General features: G+C 45.3%; 1 protein-coding gene across 3 annotated transcripts in view; it reads left to right on the forward strand.

Moving 5' to 3' along the window:
* The window catches only part of USP30 (ubiquitin specific peptidase 30), a 23,654-nt gene continuing 8,067 nt past the window's right edge, over nt 1–15,587 (forward strand). For all 3 annotated transcript variants that reach the window (XR_003515185.1, XM_027566498.1, XM_027566499.1), the window contains exons 1-7: nt 1–228; nt 2,176–2,285; nt 3,589–3,771; nt 9,668–9,771; nt 11,464–11,562; nt 12,168–12,213; nt 13,433–13,527. Coding sequence is in view for 2 of the 3 variants with exons in the window: in XM_027566498.1 (XP_027422299.1) it covers nt 146–228; nt 2,176–2,285; nt 3,589–3,771; nt 9,668–9,771; nt 11,464–11,562; nt 12,168–12,213; nt 13,433–13,527 (720 nt within the window). In the remaining variant the exon portion in view is untranslated. The remainder of the gene's footprint in view (nt 229–2,175; nt 2,286–3,588; nt 3,772–9,667; nt 9,772–11,463; nt 11,563–12,167; nt 12,214–13,432; nt 13,528–15,587) is intronic.

Raw genomic sequence — 15,587 nt, forward strand, 5'->3', positions numbered from 1 at the left:
TTCAGGCAGCCCGTCCGTTGGTCTACCCTCCCCGGAGGAGCTGGGGCTTTGGCCACGGGTTCCGCCGCCTCGGGAACCCTCGGAGCCCTGGGTCCGGCCGCGGCGACAGCGGCGGGGGCGGCGGCTCGCCTCCCGCGCAGCCGCGATGCTGAGCTCCCGGGCCTCGGCGGCGATGACCGCGGCCGACAGGGCCATCCAGCGCTTCCTGCGGACCGGGGCGGCCGTCAGGTGAGCTCTGGGGGGCGGGGCGGCCGGGGAGGCCGGGGCCGGGGCGCCTGTGGAGGCCCTTCCACGCTCCAGTCAGGGTCCCCGGGGCCGGAGCGGGCATTCCGGAGACGTCTGCGTCGGCAGGGCTGGAGGCCCAGGCCCTGGGTCGGGGGTGGGGGTGTCGAGCCTCCAGGGCCTCAAGGCAACGCCGGTTCTGTCTGCATTCCCCAGTTCTGCTGGGCCCCCAGTTTTATCAGTGCCCCCTGCACCCCCGTCCTTCCACCTGCCAATGTCTCCTCCAACCCTGTCACTGTCGCCAGAACTTCCGGGAGACTCAGGCTTGTCAGGGCCCCGAATTCCGTCAGTGGCCTCTCGGAGCTCTCAGCGCCTCGGAGGACTTCCTGGACTCCCTCATCCTGTCAGGATACCCCCAATTCTTCTGGGCTCCCCAGTTATGTCAGTTCCTGGCCTGCTAGGTTTCACAAACCTTGCCCAGCTCCCCAAACCTGCCATGATTCTCACAACCTTGTTAGAGTACCCCGAGCTTGCTAATGTCCCCCCCACCCCATTTTGTCAGTACCCCTCTTCCTGTCACCGCCCCCCGCCCCCGTTTTGCCAGGGATCCCTTAGTCTGTACGAGTCCCCGGTCTTATTAGTGACTCCTTATCTTGCAAGGGCTCCTAAATCAATCAGGACCTCTTAACCTGTTAGGGCTCCCAGGCTTGTTGAGATACCACCATTCCTGCCAGGACCCCCGATAGTATGAGTCCCCAGTCCTGCCAGGGTCCTGATGTCCCTTCTCTGTCTACCCTCCTCCCACGGGCTGCAGTTTCGGACTGAGCACTGTGGCTACCCTCAGCCCCCACTTCCTGCAAAAGTTCGTATATTGTTTGCCTTATTTAGTGGAAATACATAACTGTGTGTGAAGACAGTGTTTTAAACTGCTGGTGAAATTTCTTTATTTGTAGTAAAAGAATAACTTCAGTGTTGAAGTCAAGCTTCAAATGAAGAAACATTTAATATGTAATAAATATTTAGAAGATCTTTATATGATTGTATAAAGATCTATTTTTACATCTATTTATCTTTATACTTTATCTATCTTTATACTGTGTATAAAGATCTCCCCCCATTTAATAACCTAAAAGATAAATCCATGTCTGTATTTCTCCAATTATTCAGTAAATACTATCAAGAACCTACTGTGTGATCTAAACACTTGGAAGCGCTTGGAATATGTTAGTGTGTAAAACAAAGATCCCTGTCCACGGGGACTTTGCATTTTAGTTGAGGGAGACTGAGAATAAACATAGTGAATCAGTGAATGTTATGTTGGAAAGTGGAGAGCACTATGGTGAAAAGAAAAAGTAGAGCTGGGTAAAATGTCATGAGAGCAGGTTCTGATAGTTTGTTAGATGCGAGAGGGAGAGACTTTCCTGGCAGCCCAGTGGTTAAGACTGCACTTCTGCTGCAGGGGGCACAGGTTCAATCCCTGGTTGTGGAACTAAGAGCCCCCATGCCACATGGCAAGGCAAAAAAATAAAAAATAATTTTAAAAAAAGGAAGGAGGGGCGGGAATGAGCCAAGCAGTGGGACTGGCGGGGAGAGCACCCCAGGCAGAGAGGGCAGCCATGCAGAGACCCTGGGGCGGGAGCATGGCTTTGGCTGGGGTGGTGGCCAGTGTGGCAGTAGGATGAGAGACAGAGCAGGAGGAAAGCCCTGGACCCCGCTCTCCAGTGAAGTGGGGCTTTTTGAGGTTGTGCTCCGACTTAGGTTTTAAATCCTAATACCTTTGTGTGCAGATTTTCAAGACATATCCTATACTGTATATTACTTTAATTTGAAAGCTACGTATGTGGCGGGCCAATGGGTTATTTTGATGAAACGTTATATCTGTGTACCTGTCCCTATATATACATGTATTGTATTTGTTATGAGGAAAGACAGTCAACTTATTTTCTTTTTTAGATACAAAGTCATGAAGAACTGGGGTGTTATAGGTGGAATTGCCGCTGCTCTTGCAGCAGGAATCTATGTTATTTGGGGTCCCATTACAGAAAGAAAGAAGCGTAGAAAAGGTAAGAAATGAAGCCTTTGCATCATAGTCTGTAGATTCGACCCAAACATTTAATTATTCAAAAACATTACCAAAGGGGGAGGACATGTGTGTTTCTCCTGCGTCTTCAATTTTGTCGACAGTATTTGCTTTTAAGCAGAAGTTAATTTTAATGACTCATTATTTTATATCCTGTAGTAAAAAGATTTATATTTCACCCCCACTAAGGGCGTGAGTTTGAGACATGCTTCGTAATGAGAAATTTCAAGTGGCTTAATTGTCTAAATGTCCTCATTATTACAGCTATTGTGTTTTTCAGCTGTACAGCTGCCTAATTGTGTGATGGCTTTGTGCTTTCACCAAATGGCTGCTAGTCGCTAGTAAATAGTCACTAGTAAATGTTTCAAGTTCATTTCTTCATTAACAAAAAAATCTATTTTCTTATTTTTAAAAATGCCTCCTTTTGTCAATGTTGCTCTACTTATATTGATTAAAATTCAGCCAAAATAAATACATAAAAGGGACAGATGTAGCAAAATGTTAATCATTTTTTAAATATTGATTTTTAATTGGAGGATAATTGCTGTACAATGTTGTGCTGATTTCTGACATACATCAACATAAATCAGCCATAGGTATACATGTGTCCGCTCCCTCTTGAACCTCCCTTCCACCTCCCACCCCATCCTGAATCATTGTTCAATTTGGGGACGGTTGTTATTGGGGTTCCTTAGATATCTATTCTTCTTTTGTGGATGTTTGAGAACTTTCATAATAAAAATTCTGGTTTTGTTGTTTTCAGTTTCAGCGGAAGAGGAAAGTTTGTCAGATCTTGTTAATCTCTTTGCAGAAAGACTGATCAGAATGGCAGGAGCAGTGTCTTTTCCACTGATTATAAGAACAAAATCATTGTCCTGAGGGAGCAAGAACAAAACGATTGTTTTCTTCTGTTGCGAGAAACATTGCTTTCTTAACGAAGGAGAGAGAGAGAGAGTGAGGGAGAGAAAGAGAGAGGTTACTAAGTGTTTCTGTACATTTAACGTAAGCCAGGCTGTGCCAGACACTCTGGTGCTCTGATGAGTTTCACGAGTCCCACGTGGCCAGGACCTGCCCTTCTGCAGCCTCCGATCTCCTGAAGGAGCATTATTAGGGCCAGGCCTTGGCTGGGACAGAACACTTGGCCCCCTGGTCCCTGTGGATAAGGGCTTTCTGAGATTGGGATCTCCAGTCCAAGGCCACAGTGCAGGAGCTCTGGGGCCCAGATGGGAGAGGAACAAAGAGCCGGTCCTGTGTGATGTGCTGTTCTCTTCTCCCCCCTCACTTAGGGCTTGTGCCTGGCCTTGTCAACTTGGGGAACACCTGCTTCATGAACTCCCTGCTGCAGGGCCTGTCCGCCTGCCCCACCTTCATCAAGTGGCTGGAAGAGTTCACCACCCAGTACACTGGGGGTCACAAGGAGCCCCCCCAACACCAGTACTTATCGTTAACGCTGTTGCACCTCCTGAAAGGTACTGAGTTGGAAATGGAAAGGGGATTGTGTGCGTTTTCAGAGCAGCAGCCCAGATGGCAGGCGAAGGGTTAATAGCCTTCCTGTAGGAAAAAAAATCACACAGATTCTTATGAAAAAAGCACTAAGGGCCCAATAGATACACTCAGGCTTTTTTTTTTTTTTTAATCAAAGATGTAATCATTTATTTTAAAAATTGTCAGTAATAGCTTTTTAAGGAAGGAAAAAAAAACCCACTGCCATTTAAGCATTTGGATTGTAAGAAGTACTCCAGTTTCAAAAACATCAAAGTTAAAAAAAAGTATTTTATCCTAGGAAATGAGGTAATTGACAAAAGCAATGATACAAATTGTATTTAGGTAGAGACAGGATATATCTGGGCTTCCCCTGTGGTTCAGACCACAGAGAATCTGCCTGCAATGCAGGAGACCCAGGTTTGATCCCTGGGTCGGAAAGATCCCCTGGAGGAGAGCATGGCAGTCCACTCCAGTATTCTTGCCTGGAGAATCCTACGGAGAAAGAAGCCTGGTGGGCTACAGTCCAGTCCTTGGGGTCCCAAAAGAGTCGGACATGACTCAGCGACTAACACATAGGATGTATCTAACAAACAAAACAAGCAAAATAAATATTCACTGTGTCCACCATCAAAGAAATATTAATAGCATAACAGTGAGGTATCGCTTTTTGGCCTGTCAGCAAAGATTCAAAAGCAAGTCTACAGTCCTGAGCTGCCCCTGGGTGGCACGTTCATACATGCTGGTGGTGTCATTTGGGACAGCCTTGGCGGAAGGCGGTCTGGAACCACATGGTAACCACTTGCAAAACACGTAGGACCGTTTGACCTAGTGGTTCAGGGGACTGTGATCTGTACTAGCTGGGAGTGGAGTTTGTTCCCAGGGCAGGCACGTTTGGGAACGGCCCAGTACTAGCCCTGAGGTTGGGAAGCCACAGTGTACGTGGGCTTGGTAAAGGTTTTAGGAAGCCACCAGTCTAACTTCCTTAAAAAAAATATTGGAGTATAACTGCTTTACAACGTTGTAGTGGTTTCTGCGGACAACAACACGAATCAGCCACATGCACACAGGTGTCTCCTTGTTCTTGAGCCTCCTTCCCTGTATTCCGTCTCCCCACTCTCCAGTCCACCCCTCTAGGTCATCACCGAGCACCGAGCTGAGCTCCCTGTGCTGTACAGCAGCTCCCACCAGCTGCCAGTTTACACACGACGGTGTGTGTGCCAGCGCTGCTCTCAGTCCGTCCCAGCGCTCCGCCCCCGCTGCGGCCACAAGCCCACTCTGCGTGTCCGTGTCTCTGTCCCTGCCCTGCAGATAGGTTCATCTGTACCATTTGTCTAGGTTCCATAACAGATATATGTTAATATGCAGTGTTTGTTTCTCTCTTTCTTCGCTCTGTATCAGGCTCTAGGTTCATCCTCCTCACTACAAGTGACTCAGTTCTGTTCCTTTTTACGGCTCAGTAATATTCCATTGTATATATGTATCACAACTTTATCCATTCATCTGTCGATGGACATCTAAGTTGCTTCCTCTTGTTTTATTTTTAACCACTTTTTTTTTTTTTACTGTAGAACTGGTTTTTCCTCCTGCAGCATCTGTACACCCCTACAGGCAGACAGCAAAACCTGCAGGTGCTCAAGCCCCTTACATGAGATGTCGTAGTATTTGTGTATAACCTAGGCACACCCTCCCATCAACTGTCAATCATCTCTACACTACTTATAATGTCTGATACAATGTAAATTCCATGTACATAGTTGCCAGTGCCTGGAAGAGTCAAGTTTTGCTCTGGGGGACTTTCTGGAATTTTTTTCCCTGAGTATTTTCAGTCTTTGGTTGGCAGACTCTAAGGATATGGAACAAGTGGGTATGGATGGCTGACTGTGTGAGCAAAGACTTCTAGCACCTTGTTGTAACGGGGGTTTGGGAAGCAAGGGAAGAATGTGGTTATCCAGCAGTAGGGTGATTAAGCCAGCAATGGAATGTTACCCAGCCATTAAGAATCATCTTTCTGAAGTGTTTTAGTTTTAGTTTTAATTTGGGAGGAGGCATCAGCTATCCTATTAAGTTTAAAAGAGCAGGATACAAAATATGGTATAATTTGACTTCAGGAAAGCGAAAATGTCTGCAGATAAAGGGTGGACAGAAAAAGGCCAAAACATTAGCCATGGATATTTTGGTATGGTACAGGTGACAATTTTAAAAGATGAAAAAAAAAACCTACTAAAACTTTCAATAATGATTGTGTATTATTAGAAAAAAATAATCAGAAAAAAAATTGGATTTTGAAAACAGTTAGCTGAGTATTGCTTAACCTGAGGTATGATCTCACCTTGACCAGAAACCTTTTTGAAAAGCAAGTTCTGCTCTTCTACATAAGAGGCAACTTGAAACTCTTTTCTTTTACTGCCTTGTTTAAAAAAGAAATTACCACCCCAAAGACTGTGTGAAGAACTGACATGTCTACACGGGTGTCCTAACGCAGGCTAGGTGCTGTCATAAGGGAGGGTTAGGTGTCCTCTTGCCATATGCTCCCTTCTCTGCTTCTGCCTCTTTGTGTCTTTTATTTTGGTTTTTAGAAATAATTTTTACTTCCGTAAGTAAAGCCTGAATAAATTCTCCTTGTGAAAAGTTAAAGCATTACAGAAAGGCCTGAAGTTCTCTTTACCACTATCCCAGCCCTTCTTCCCCACTTCCTTCCAGAAAGCAAAAGATAAGTGTAACCTTCCAGACCATTTCTGTGAATTTAACTGCATTTCTACCTACCCACAGAAATGATACATTGCTTTCTTTGTTTTTTCATGACCAAATAACCTTATGTGCATTAGAGAAACAGCCGTTTCGTACACCTGTCTCTCCCTCATTCACTTTTTTTTCTTTTTCTGAATTTACTGGTCTCATGTATTTTGTCTTCTGTGAACTACTAGCTCATATCCTTTGCCCATTTATAAAACTGTGGTAAAATATCCATAACTTAAAATTTACCATCTTAATTGTTTTGAAGCAAACAGTTCTGTAGTAATAGATATATTGACACTGTTGGGCAACCGTGACCACTGTTTATCTCCAGAATGTTTTCATCTTCCGTATTGAAACTCTACATCCATTAAACGGTAACTCCCTATTTTCTACTACCCCTAGACCCTGGTAACTGCTATTCTACTTTCTGTCTCTGTGAGTTTGACTGTGTACCTTATTTAAGTGGAATCAGACAATATATCTGTTCTTTTGTACCCTGTTTATTTCACTTAGCGTAATGTCCTCGAGGTTTATCCACACTGGAGCATGTGTCCGAAGGTCATTCCTACAGGCTGAATATGAACGACTTTCCAGTGTGTGTGTGTGTGTGTGTGTGTGTGTGTGTGTGATGTACACACCGCATTTTGTTTACCCATTCATAGGTCAGTGGACGTTTAGGCTGTCTCCACCTTTCGGCCGTTGTGAATAGCGCTGCTGTGGACGTTGGTGGACATATATATCTGTTCAAGCCCCCGCTTTTGATTTTGGGGGGTCATATACCCAGAGGTAGACTCACTGGATCAGATGGCAATCTATTTAATCCTTTGAGGAGTCACCACTCCGCTTTCCACAGCGGCTATAGCCTTTTACCTTCCCTTGGCATGGATGTTCCATTCTCCGTATCCTCACCAGCACTTGTCATTGTCTGTCTTTCTGATAACAGCCACCTCAGTAGGTGTGAAAGTGATGTCTCACTGTGGCCTTGATTTGCATTTCCCTAATCATAGGTCACGTTGAGCATCTTCTCATGTGTTTATTGGCCATTTATATGTTTTTTTTTTTAATGTCTATCCTAATCTTTCATCCATTTTTGAAATCAGTTTTCTGTGTTTTTATTGTTGAGTTTTAGGAGTTTTTTTTTTCTAATATATTTTGAGGAGAAGGCAATGGCACCCCACTCCAGTACTCTTGCCTGGAAAATCCCATGGATGGAGGAGCCTGGTGGGCTGCAGTCCATGGGGTCGCTACGAGTCAGATACGACTGAGCGACTTTGCTTTCACTTTTCACTTCCATGCATTGGAGAAGGAAATGGCAACCCACTCCAGTGTTCTTGCCTGGAGAATCCCATGGACAGAGGAGCCTGGTGGGCTGCCGTCTGTGGGGTCGCACAGAGTCGGACATGACTGAAGCAACTTAGCAGCAATATATTTTGAATCTTAATCCTGTATCACATACATGGTTTGCAAAACCTCATGCACCTTTACAGCTGTACCACGTCCCCCATCCACTTAGCTATTAGTTTCTGGTGCCTTGTCTAGATAAACTGGCTGTAGCGAACCTCCTTGTACATGGCCGTCAAGCACACAGTCACATGTTTCCCTGGGCAGATCCTGAGAAAGGTTGCTGGATTGTAAGATAGGAAAATAGTAGACATTGCCGCGCTGCCCCACAGTGTTGTAGGCAAAACTGGGCTGAAGGGGACGTTCAGATGTTCTTTGGGAGGGAAAAAGCTAACAGGGCTGCCTGGGGCTGTAGGAGGAAGAGGGAAGGAATAATACATCTTTAGACAGGTAGGGTAAGGGTCTGACCCCAGGGTTTATTGCACCAGTAACTGGCTACCAGCTGTCAAGGCTGCTACTTCTCCTCAGGTCACCAGCCATGATTCGACATGGGTCGGGGTGGCAGTATTCAGGGTCACAGCCATCTTGCCAGTTCACTGAATGCAAATCACAGAGAAGAAACATCGGCTTAATTTATCTGGAGAGTCACTGAACTCCCAGAAACTGCACTGAGAGGCAGGCTCCTCCTATATTTTTATCTTCTTTATCTCATGGCAGTGCTGATTCAGTGTAATATATTGGTCCTTAATAATATGCTCAGGGAAGGGGGTGGTCAGGATCAGGAATCAATAAACTTTGGCCCCAGGGCCAAATTTGCATGCCACCTGTTTTTGTGAATAAAACTTTATTGAAACACAGCCATGTCCATTTGTTTACATTTTATCTATGTAATATTGCTTATGTATCTATGTAATATATACTATTATGTACCATCTTTATAATATTACATATCTATATAATATTACATATTATATATCTATCATCTATGACTGCTTTTTGTGTTATAGTGGCAGAGTTGAGTAGTTGCTACAGAGACCTGCCAAGCCTAAAATGTTTACTAGCTGACCTTTTACAGCAAAAGTTTGCCAACCCCTGATGTAGATTTAATTGCAGTATAAATTCATAAGCTCATCAAACTTTTATGTGTATCTGTTAAGCTTGATTCTACTCAGATTGAATTCCCTGGTTGTCCAGGCGTTAGGCCTTGGTGTTTTCACTGCTGAAGGCTGGGTTCAATATCTACTCTAGGAGTTAAGATCCCAAAAGCCAGGTGGCGCGACGAAAAACAACAATGACAAAAAGAAAAAAGTAAACCATTCAGAGGACTCCTTCAGGCTGCCTCATAGAGCTTGATGCTTTGTAGTAATAGAAATTCAGATGCAAACAAGGCCTAATGGTCCTGGGACAGTCCTGTAGAGAAGGAGCTAGACAGAAAGTGTAGGGGGGAACAGTTAGATGTTTAAGGGCCCTCCTGTCCCTCCAAGTTGAGAGTTAAACTCATTTTATTCAACATTAATCTTGCAACAGTAAGTTTCTGTTGATGATAGTAATTCAGATATCTGAAAGTCGGTTACTAAATGCTGCGGCCGCATGAAAAATTACATTCATTCAGCAAATTCCAGGTGTCTACCAGCGTCCTAACTGGGTAAGGCTACAGGGAAGAGTAACAAAAGAGATATAATTCCAGGGTGAATTTTCCAGTCCTTCCATTTTTAATTAGCTTTGACACATCTTTCTGCACAGGTTTTCTTGGTTAGTTGTTGTGTTGGTTCACTTAATAACTGTTGCCTTTTTTGATTCCAGCTTTATCCTGCCAAGAGGTCACTGACGAAGAGGTCTTGGATGCAAGCTGCTTGTTGGACGTCTTAAGAATGTACCGATGGCAGATCTCTTCGTTTGAAGAGCAGGTGAACACGATATTCAAAACAGGTTTCCTCGGAGACTCCTTCCCATTCATGAGCTGGGGCCTCAGCTCCAGAAACAGCTGCTTCGCTGCAGCGGGAGGAGTAAATGCCAGCCTTGACCTTGCAGTTAGTGGCCAGGCCTGTGTGGATGTTTCTGTGACGTTTCAGACAGCCTGAGTGTCCTGAGACCAGGTTGTGATTGGGGACAGAGAAGATTCACAGGACAGGGCGTAGGCACGCTGTCGCCAGGGAGGGGAGATCTTTTTAGTTCTCGAGTGACTTTGCACTTCAGTGGCTGATGGGGACACGTGAGGCCTTCAGAGAGACGTGAGTGACTCTACCTTCTCCCCTTCTCCAGAAGACAGCGCTGGGGCTGACAGCGTGAAGCTCTGGGGACCGACAGTTTCGCCCCCGTGGGTGTGCACTTCCGGCAGCACCTCCTCCCATCCGCTAGTGTTCCAGGCTGGCCCCGGCCAGCTTTGTGCTGGCCACTGCCGCCTCCACTGTCCATCCCTTGGACCAGAGCCTTTGGACTCCCCATACTGTGGGGCTGAAGTGAGAGGCATTTAAAAACTCAGAAAAGTGAGGTGGGAAGGCTTTCTCACCCCCCTTTTCTTTAAAGATGGTCTCCGTTTCCACTTTAATCGGAAATCATGTGTGTGTTACTTTTTAAACACGATGTTGAGAATATCTCTGCTTTCTCATGATGCTTCTTGACTAATCCATTACATGTCGAAATATTTTTCCATTTAGAAACTACTTTTGTAATCCTCCTCTGGTAACTGGAATTATTTAGCTACAATTCACATTTCTCTAAACTGACAGAGCGACTGGAGTTTAGTTCTTCAGGACATCAGATACCTGTCAGCCAAAAAAAAAAAACCATACAGCCTTAAAGCCGAGAATCGGGTTTTATTTGACGGGCATACTGAAGGCAGTCCTTAAGCAGGGAGACGGCCTCTCAGATAGCTCTGGGGGCTTCTCCGAAGAGGTAAGGGAGCAGCCAGGATATATCAAGTGTTTGCAAAAAGAAAAAAACCAGTAGTCAGAACATCGAAAGATTACTGTTAATTAAAGAAAAACCGACTGCCCAAGTTAATGAATTAAGCACTTTTCTACGTAAGGGAAGATGCACACATCTGGGCTCATTGAAATCATTCCTTCAGTGTGCACCTTAGCTATCTCGGGCCTATATCCTGCTTTTCTCCATCCTGAATCCCCTCAGGGTGCACAGTGTGGGGCGACTGCAGGGTCTGGTCTGGTGGCCGCACCATCCTTTGCTTACTGATGTGACGAGTGACATTCTTTGTCCACATTCCTTAAGTCCTGCTCTTCTGTCAAGGACCCACTTGGGTCCCAGTTGCTCCTGGGGAGTGTTTCCAGGGTCTGACTCTGAGCCGCATGGCGCTGCGGTGCGTGTGGGGAGAGAAACCACGTCTGTCTATGGTTCCCTTCCTCTCTGAGCACATCAGAACATCTAGCACGGGACCTGGTCCACACCTTCACTGTTAGTGATCAGGTCAGCCAGCCACTTTTATAGCCGTTTCCGTTGAACACACTGGGCCTTGAGAAGCTGGAAAGCAAACTCTACCCAGCTTAGCCATAGAGGGTCTGCCTGGCGGTGCACACGGCGGGTGGTTCTGGCGTTGCCCAGCCTCTGCAGCCTCTCTGAAGAACGCTCTGCCCTCTTGACAGGACGCCCACGAGTTATTCCATGTGATCACTTCATCACTGGAGGATGAGCGGGACCGCCAGCCCCGGGTCACACATCTGTTTGATGTGCATTCCCTGGAGGTAAACTGTTAACACTCTCAGTACATCCAGTGTGGTCTGTGCACATCGAACAGGTGCGGGGGACACAAGTGTGATTTTCCTACAACTTTAAACTGAAAAGTAAAATTCGATCAAAAGCCAGTAGTGGGAGTGAGGCTGGGGAAGGGTCTGAACCTTCACAGTTGGCATTCAGTGACTGTGGTTAGCAGTGTTGAGGTTCTTGAAAGTAATCCCTTGCTGCAATTTGCATTGGCCTTGAGAGGAAAGAGTGTATTCCCCCCGCCCCCACTTTTAATACAGGAGAGCAAGGAGCCCCAAGAATGCTCAATGAATCTCATTTCCCTGGCACATTGTAAATGTTAGAGAGTTGATAAAAGTTAACTAGTCAAAGGAGGAGGGTGCAGATATTCCAGAGAGGAAAGGTGTCCAGTTGCATTTGGTGAAGGAATAGGTACAGAAATCAGTCCAAAAGCACAGTTAAGGCTGCTTTTAGGAAGCTTAGCTTAAAGTTGATTTTTAAACAGGGCAGTCAGCACAGAAACAAGAGATTTAAGCGGGGATTGAGGGTGGGTGGCCAGAGGGAGAGCAGTAGGGTTTTCAGCCTCTTTCTCTTTCTTCCCCTGCAGCAGCAGACAGAAATAACTCCCAGACAGATCACCTGCCGCACCAGAGGTAGTCGTTTCCCTTGAACTGTAACGTGTGAGATGTGTACCTTTTTGATAGGACAGTAATTTGCTTTATGTTTTCTAAAAAGAATGTTTTTTTTCTGGTGACATCCATCCCGACTTGGAGTGTGTGCATTTGAGAGGAACTTGTGTTTCGGAAACAGCTCTAAACTGTCCCCGCAATGAGCATCTCGAGTATTCCATCACAGCCGAGCCCTGCTCAGTTTCTGCTTAATGGACCTGTTTCTGCCTCAAACGGTGGTCTCGCTCTACGTTCTTGAATTGGTCCTGTAACTTAACAAGCTGAAGGTGCCGTGTCCTCCGCGTTTGCACTGTGGCCAGCTCTTCCTGCAAATGTCCCAGGCCTCCCTAGAAGGAAACATGGTTTTCTTAAGAAAATGACATCAGTTCCTTTGTGCACTGGTAGTAATGAGAACAGTTATCTTTTGGGTCCCTGCTCTGTGCCAGTCACCATAATACCTCACAGGAGCCTTCCAGCTGCTCTGTGAAGTTGGTGGTGTGGGGCATGCCCTTAGTCGCTCAGTCGTGTCTGACTCTGCCAGCCCATTGGACTGTAGCCCACAAGGCTGTTCCATCCAGGGGATTTTTCAGGCAAGAATACTGGAGTGGTTGCCATTTCCTCCTCCAGGAAATCTTCCCAATCCAGGGATTGAACCCATGTCTCCTGTGTTGCAGGCAGATCCTTTACCTGCTGAGCCATCAGGGAAGCCCCAGGTGTGGGGCATAGTGGGATCACAATTATCCCCATTTCCAGAACACTGAGGCTTATAAACATGAAGTCTGGCTCTGGGCCCGGTGACTAAAGAAGCAAAGCCAGGACGCGGCCGAGGCCGGCCTGTCTTCCAGCGCGCGGTTCTGACTGGCACACCACACCGCTGTGTTTATTCCACTAACCCCCTCCTAACCCCCAAACCCCAGCTCTTTAGAACCTGCTCATTCTCGTGTTTTCAGAAGTCCTTTTTTTCTGCCTTTGTTTTCTTTTGGCCTTGCCTCATGGCATGCAGGATCTTAGTTCCCTGACCAGGGATCAAGTCCAATATCTGTGCAGTGAAAGCCTGGAGTCTTAACCAATGGACTGCCTGGGAAGTCCAGAAACTTTTCTTTCTAAAGAGGGTGTTTGTACCACGTACTAAGAAGGAGGATGAATTTTGAGGTTGGTGCCAAAGGGCGAGAGGTGGCCTGTCCAAAGGTGTTCTGTGTTTCAGGGTCACCACATCCCACATCCAACCACTGGAAGTCTCAGCATCCTTTTCACGGACGACTCACGAGTAACATGGTCTGCAAACACTGTGAGCACCAGGTAAATACACCACCAGTGCCTGCTATTTTCCGGCAAGGTTTTATTTAAGATTCATGAAGGAGCCGGAGTGTGCCGACTGACATGGGTGTCTGGCTTTTGTCATTTTCTGGGGTCTCTGTGCTTAGTCAACTGACTGCCCACGTTTGGTGAGTGCTGACGTACCAGTTGACTCTCAGATGGCATCTTCTGTACCAAGAGCAGCAAACCTACTGTGGATTGGCGGGGTTTTGAGTCCTGAGGTTGGGTCTGTACTCTTGGTGAACACTACAGATTCTAGGGCTGGTTTTTTTGTTTGTTTGTTTAGCTTTGGTGTGTGTATGTGTGTGTGTTTTGTTTCTGAGATTTTAAAATGTTATTATGCAAAATTTTGAACATGATGCAAAAATAGAGAATTGTACAGCTGTCACCTCAGTCAATTTTAGAATATTTTTATCATCCCCCCACCACACACACGAATAAACCAACCCTGTACCCATTAGCTTCCTTTCTTATTTCTCCTCACACTGTCAGCCCTCGGAAACCACTAATCTGCTTTCTGTCTTTATAGATTTGTCTGTTCAGGACATTTCATATAAATGGAGTCATACAATGTCTGGTGCCCTGAGACTCGCTTCTTTGACTCAGCATGTTTTCAGGGTTCTTCCGTGTTGTAGCCCATACCAGTGCTTTGTTCCTGTTTATTACCAAGTACTATTCCACTGTATTGCTAGACCACATTTTGTTTATCCAGTCATCAGTTGATGGACAGTTGAGTTGTTTGTACTTGTCAGCTATTAATGTATAATGCTACTGTGAATAGTTATGTGCACATTTTTGTGGAAACATGTTTTTATCTCTCTTTAATATTTCCCTAGGAGTGGAATTGCTAGCTCATATGGTAACTCTAAGCTTAACCTTTTGAGAGACTGTGAGACTATTTTTCTATTTCTACCAGCAGTGAATGAAGTTTCAAATTTTTCTACATCCTCATCAACACTTTTTAATCTAAGTTTTTATTTATAGCCATTCTCTTGTGTGCAACATGGTGTCTCATTTTTTTACCCCTCATTGTGGTTTTAATTGGCCTTATCATGAGAACTTCCCATGTCTCCTGCCAGCGTGGGAGACGTAAGAGATGCTGGTTTGATCCCTGGGTCGAGAAGATCCCCTGGAGGAGGGCATGGCAACTCACTCCAGTGTTCTTGCCTAGAGAATCCCATGGACAGAAGAGCCTGGCAGGCTATAGTCCATAGGGTCGCAAAGAGTTGGACATGACTGAGTGACTAATGATGTTGAATCTTTTTTTTAATAAGTTCTCTATTGATTTTATTATTTATTGTTTTATTTATAAATAAAATTAATTTATTTATTTTTGGCTATGCTGGGTCTTCATTGCTGCATGTGAGCTGTCTCTAGGTGCAGCCAGCAGGGATGTTGTTTATTGTGGAATGCAGGCTTCTCATTGCAGTGGCCTCTCTTGTTGCAGAGAATGGGCTCTAGAGCATTGGCTATATGGGGCTGTGGTACACGGGCTTAGTTGCTCTATGGCATGTGGGTTCTTCCTGGACCAGGGACTGAACTCATGTGTCCTGCATTGGCAGGCAAATTCTTAACCACTGGGCCACCAGGGAGGTCCCAAAAGCAGGAACTCTTATTAAATGTATTTTGTCGTCTGTTTTTTTTTTTGGGGGGGGGGTGCCAATTAATCATAAAACATGCACATCTTTCTGTGTAATCATGTATACTTCTACTACAGTATTTTAAATACAGTATTCCACTCTATGTGGACATGATATAATTTACTCTGTCATTCCCTGGAAGTTTCACCCATTCGTGTTTTGCTGTTTTAAATGGTGCTGTGGTAACTACATCCATGTAGTTATGTTGTCTGTGGTTATTTCCTTAGGATAATATCCCCATTTTGCTGGGTCAGGTATGTTATTGTACAGTTTTTCCAAACTGTCCTTCAGTATTATTGTAGTTCTTATGTTTACAAAGTTGTTCTTAATAGACTTTGCTTCTCGGTAAGTACATTATGTTTAACTATGTTACTGTTGGGTGTGTAAATATGAAACTGTTTT

Source organism: Bos indicus x Bos taurus, chromosome 17, assembly GCF_003369695.1.
Source record: "Bos indicus x Bos taurus breed Angus x Brahman F1 hybrid chromosome 17, Bos_hybrid_MaternalHap_v2.0, whole genome shotgun sequence".
Lineage (NCBI taxonomy): Eukaryota > Metazoa > Chordata > Mammalia > Artiodactyla > Bovidae > Bos > Bos indicus x Bos taurus.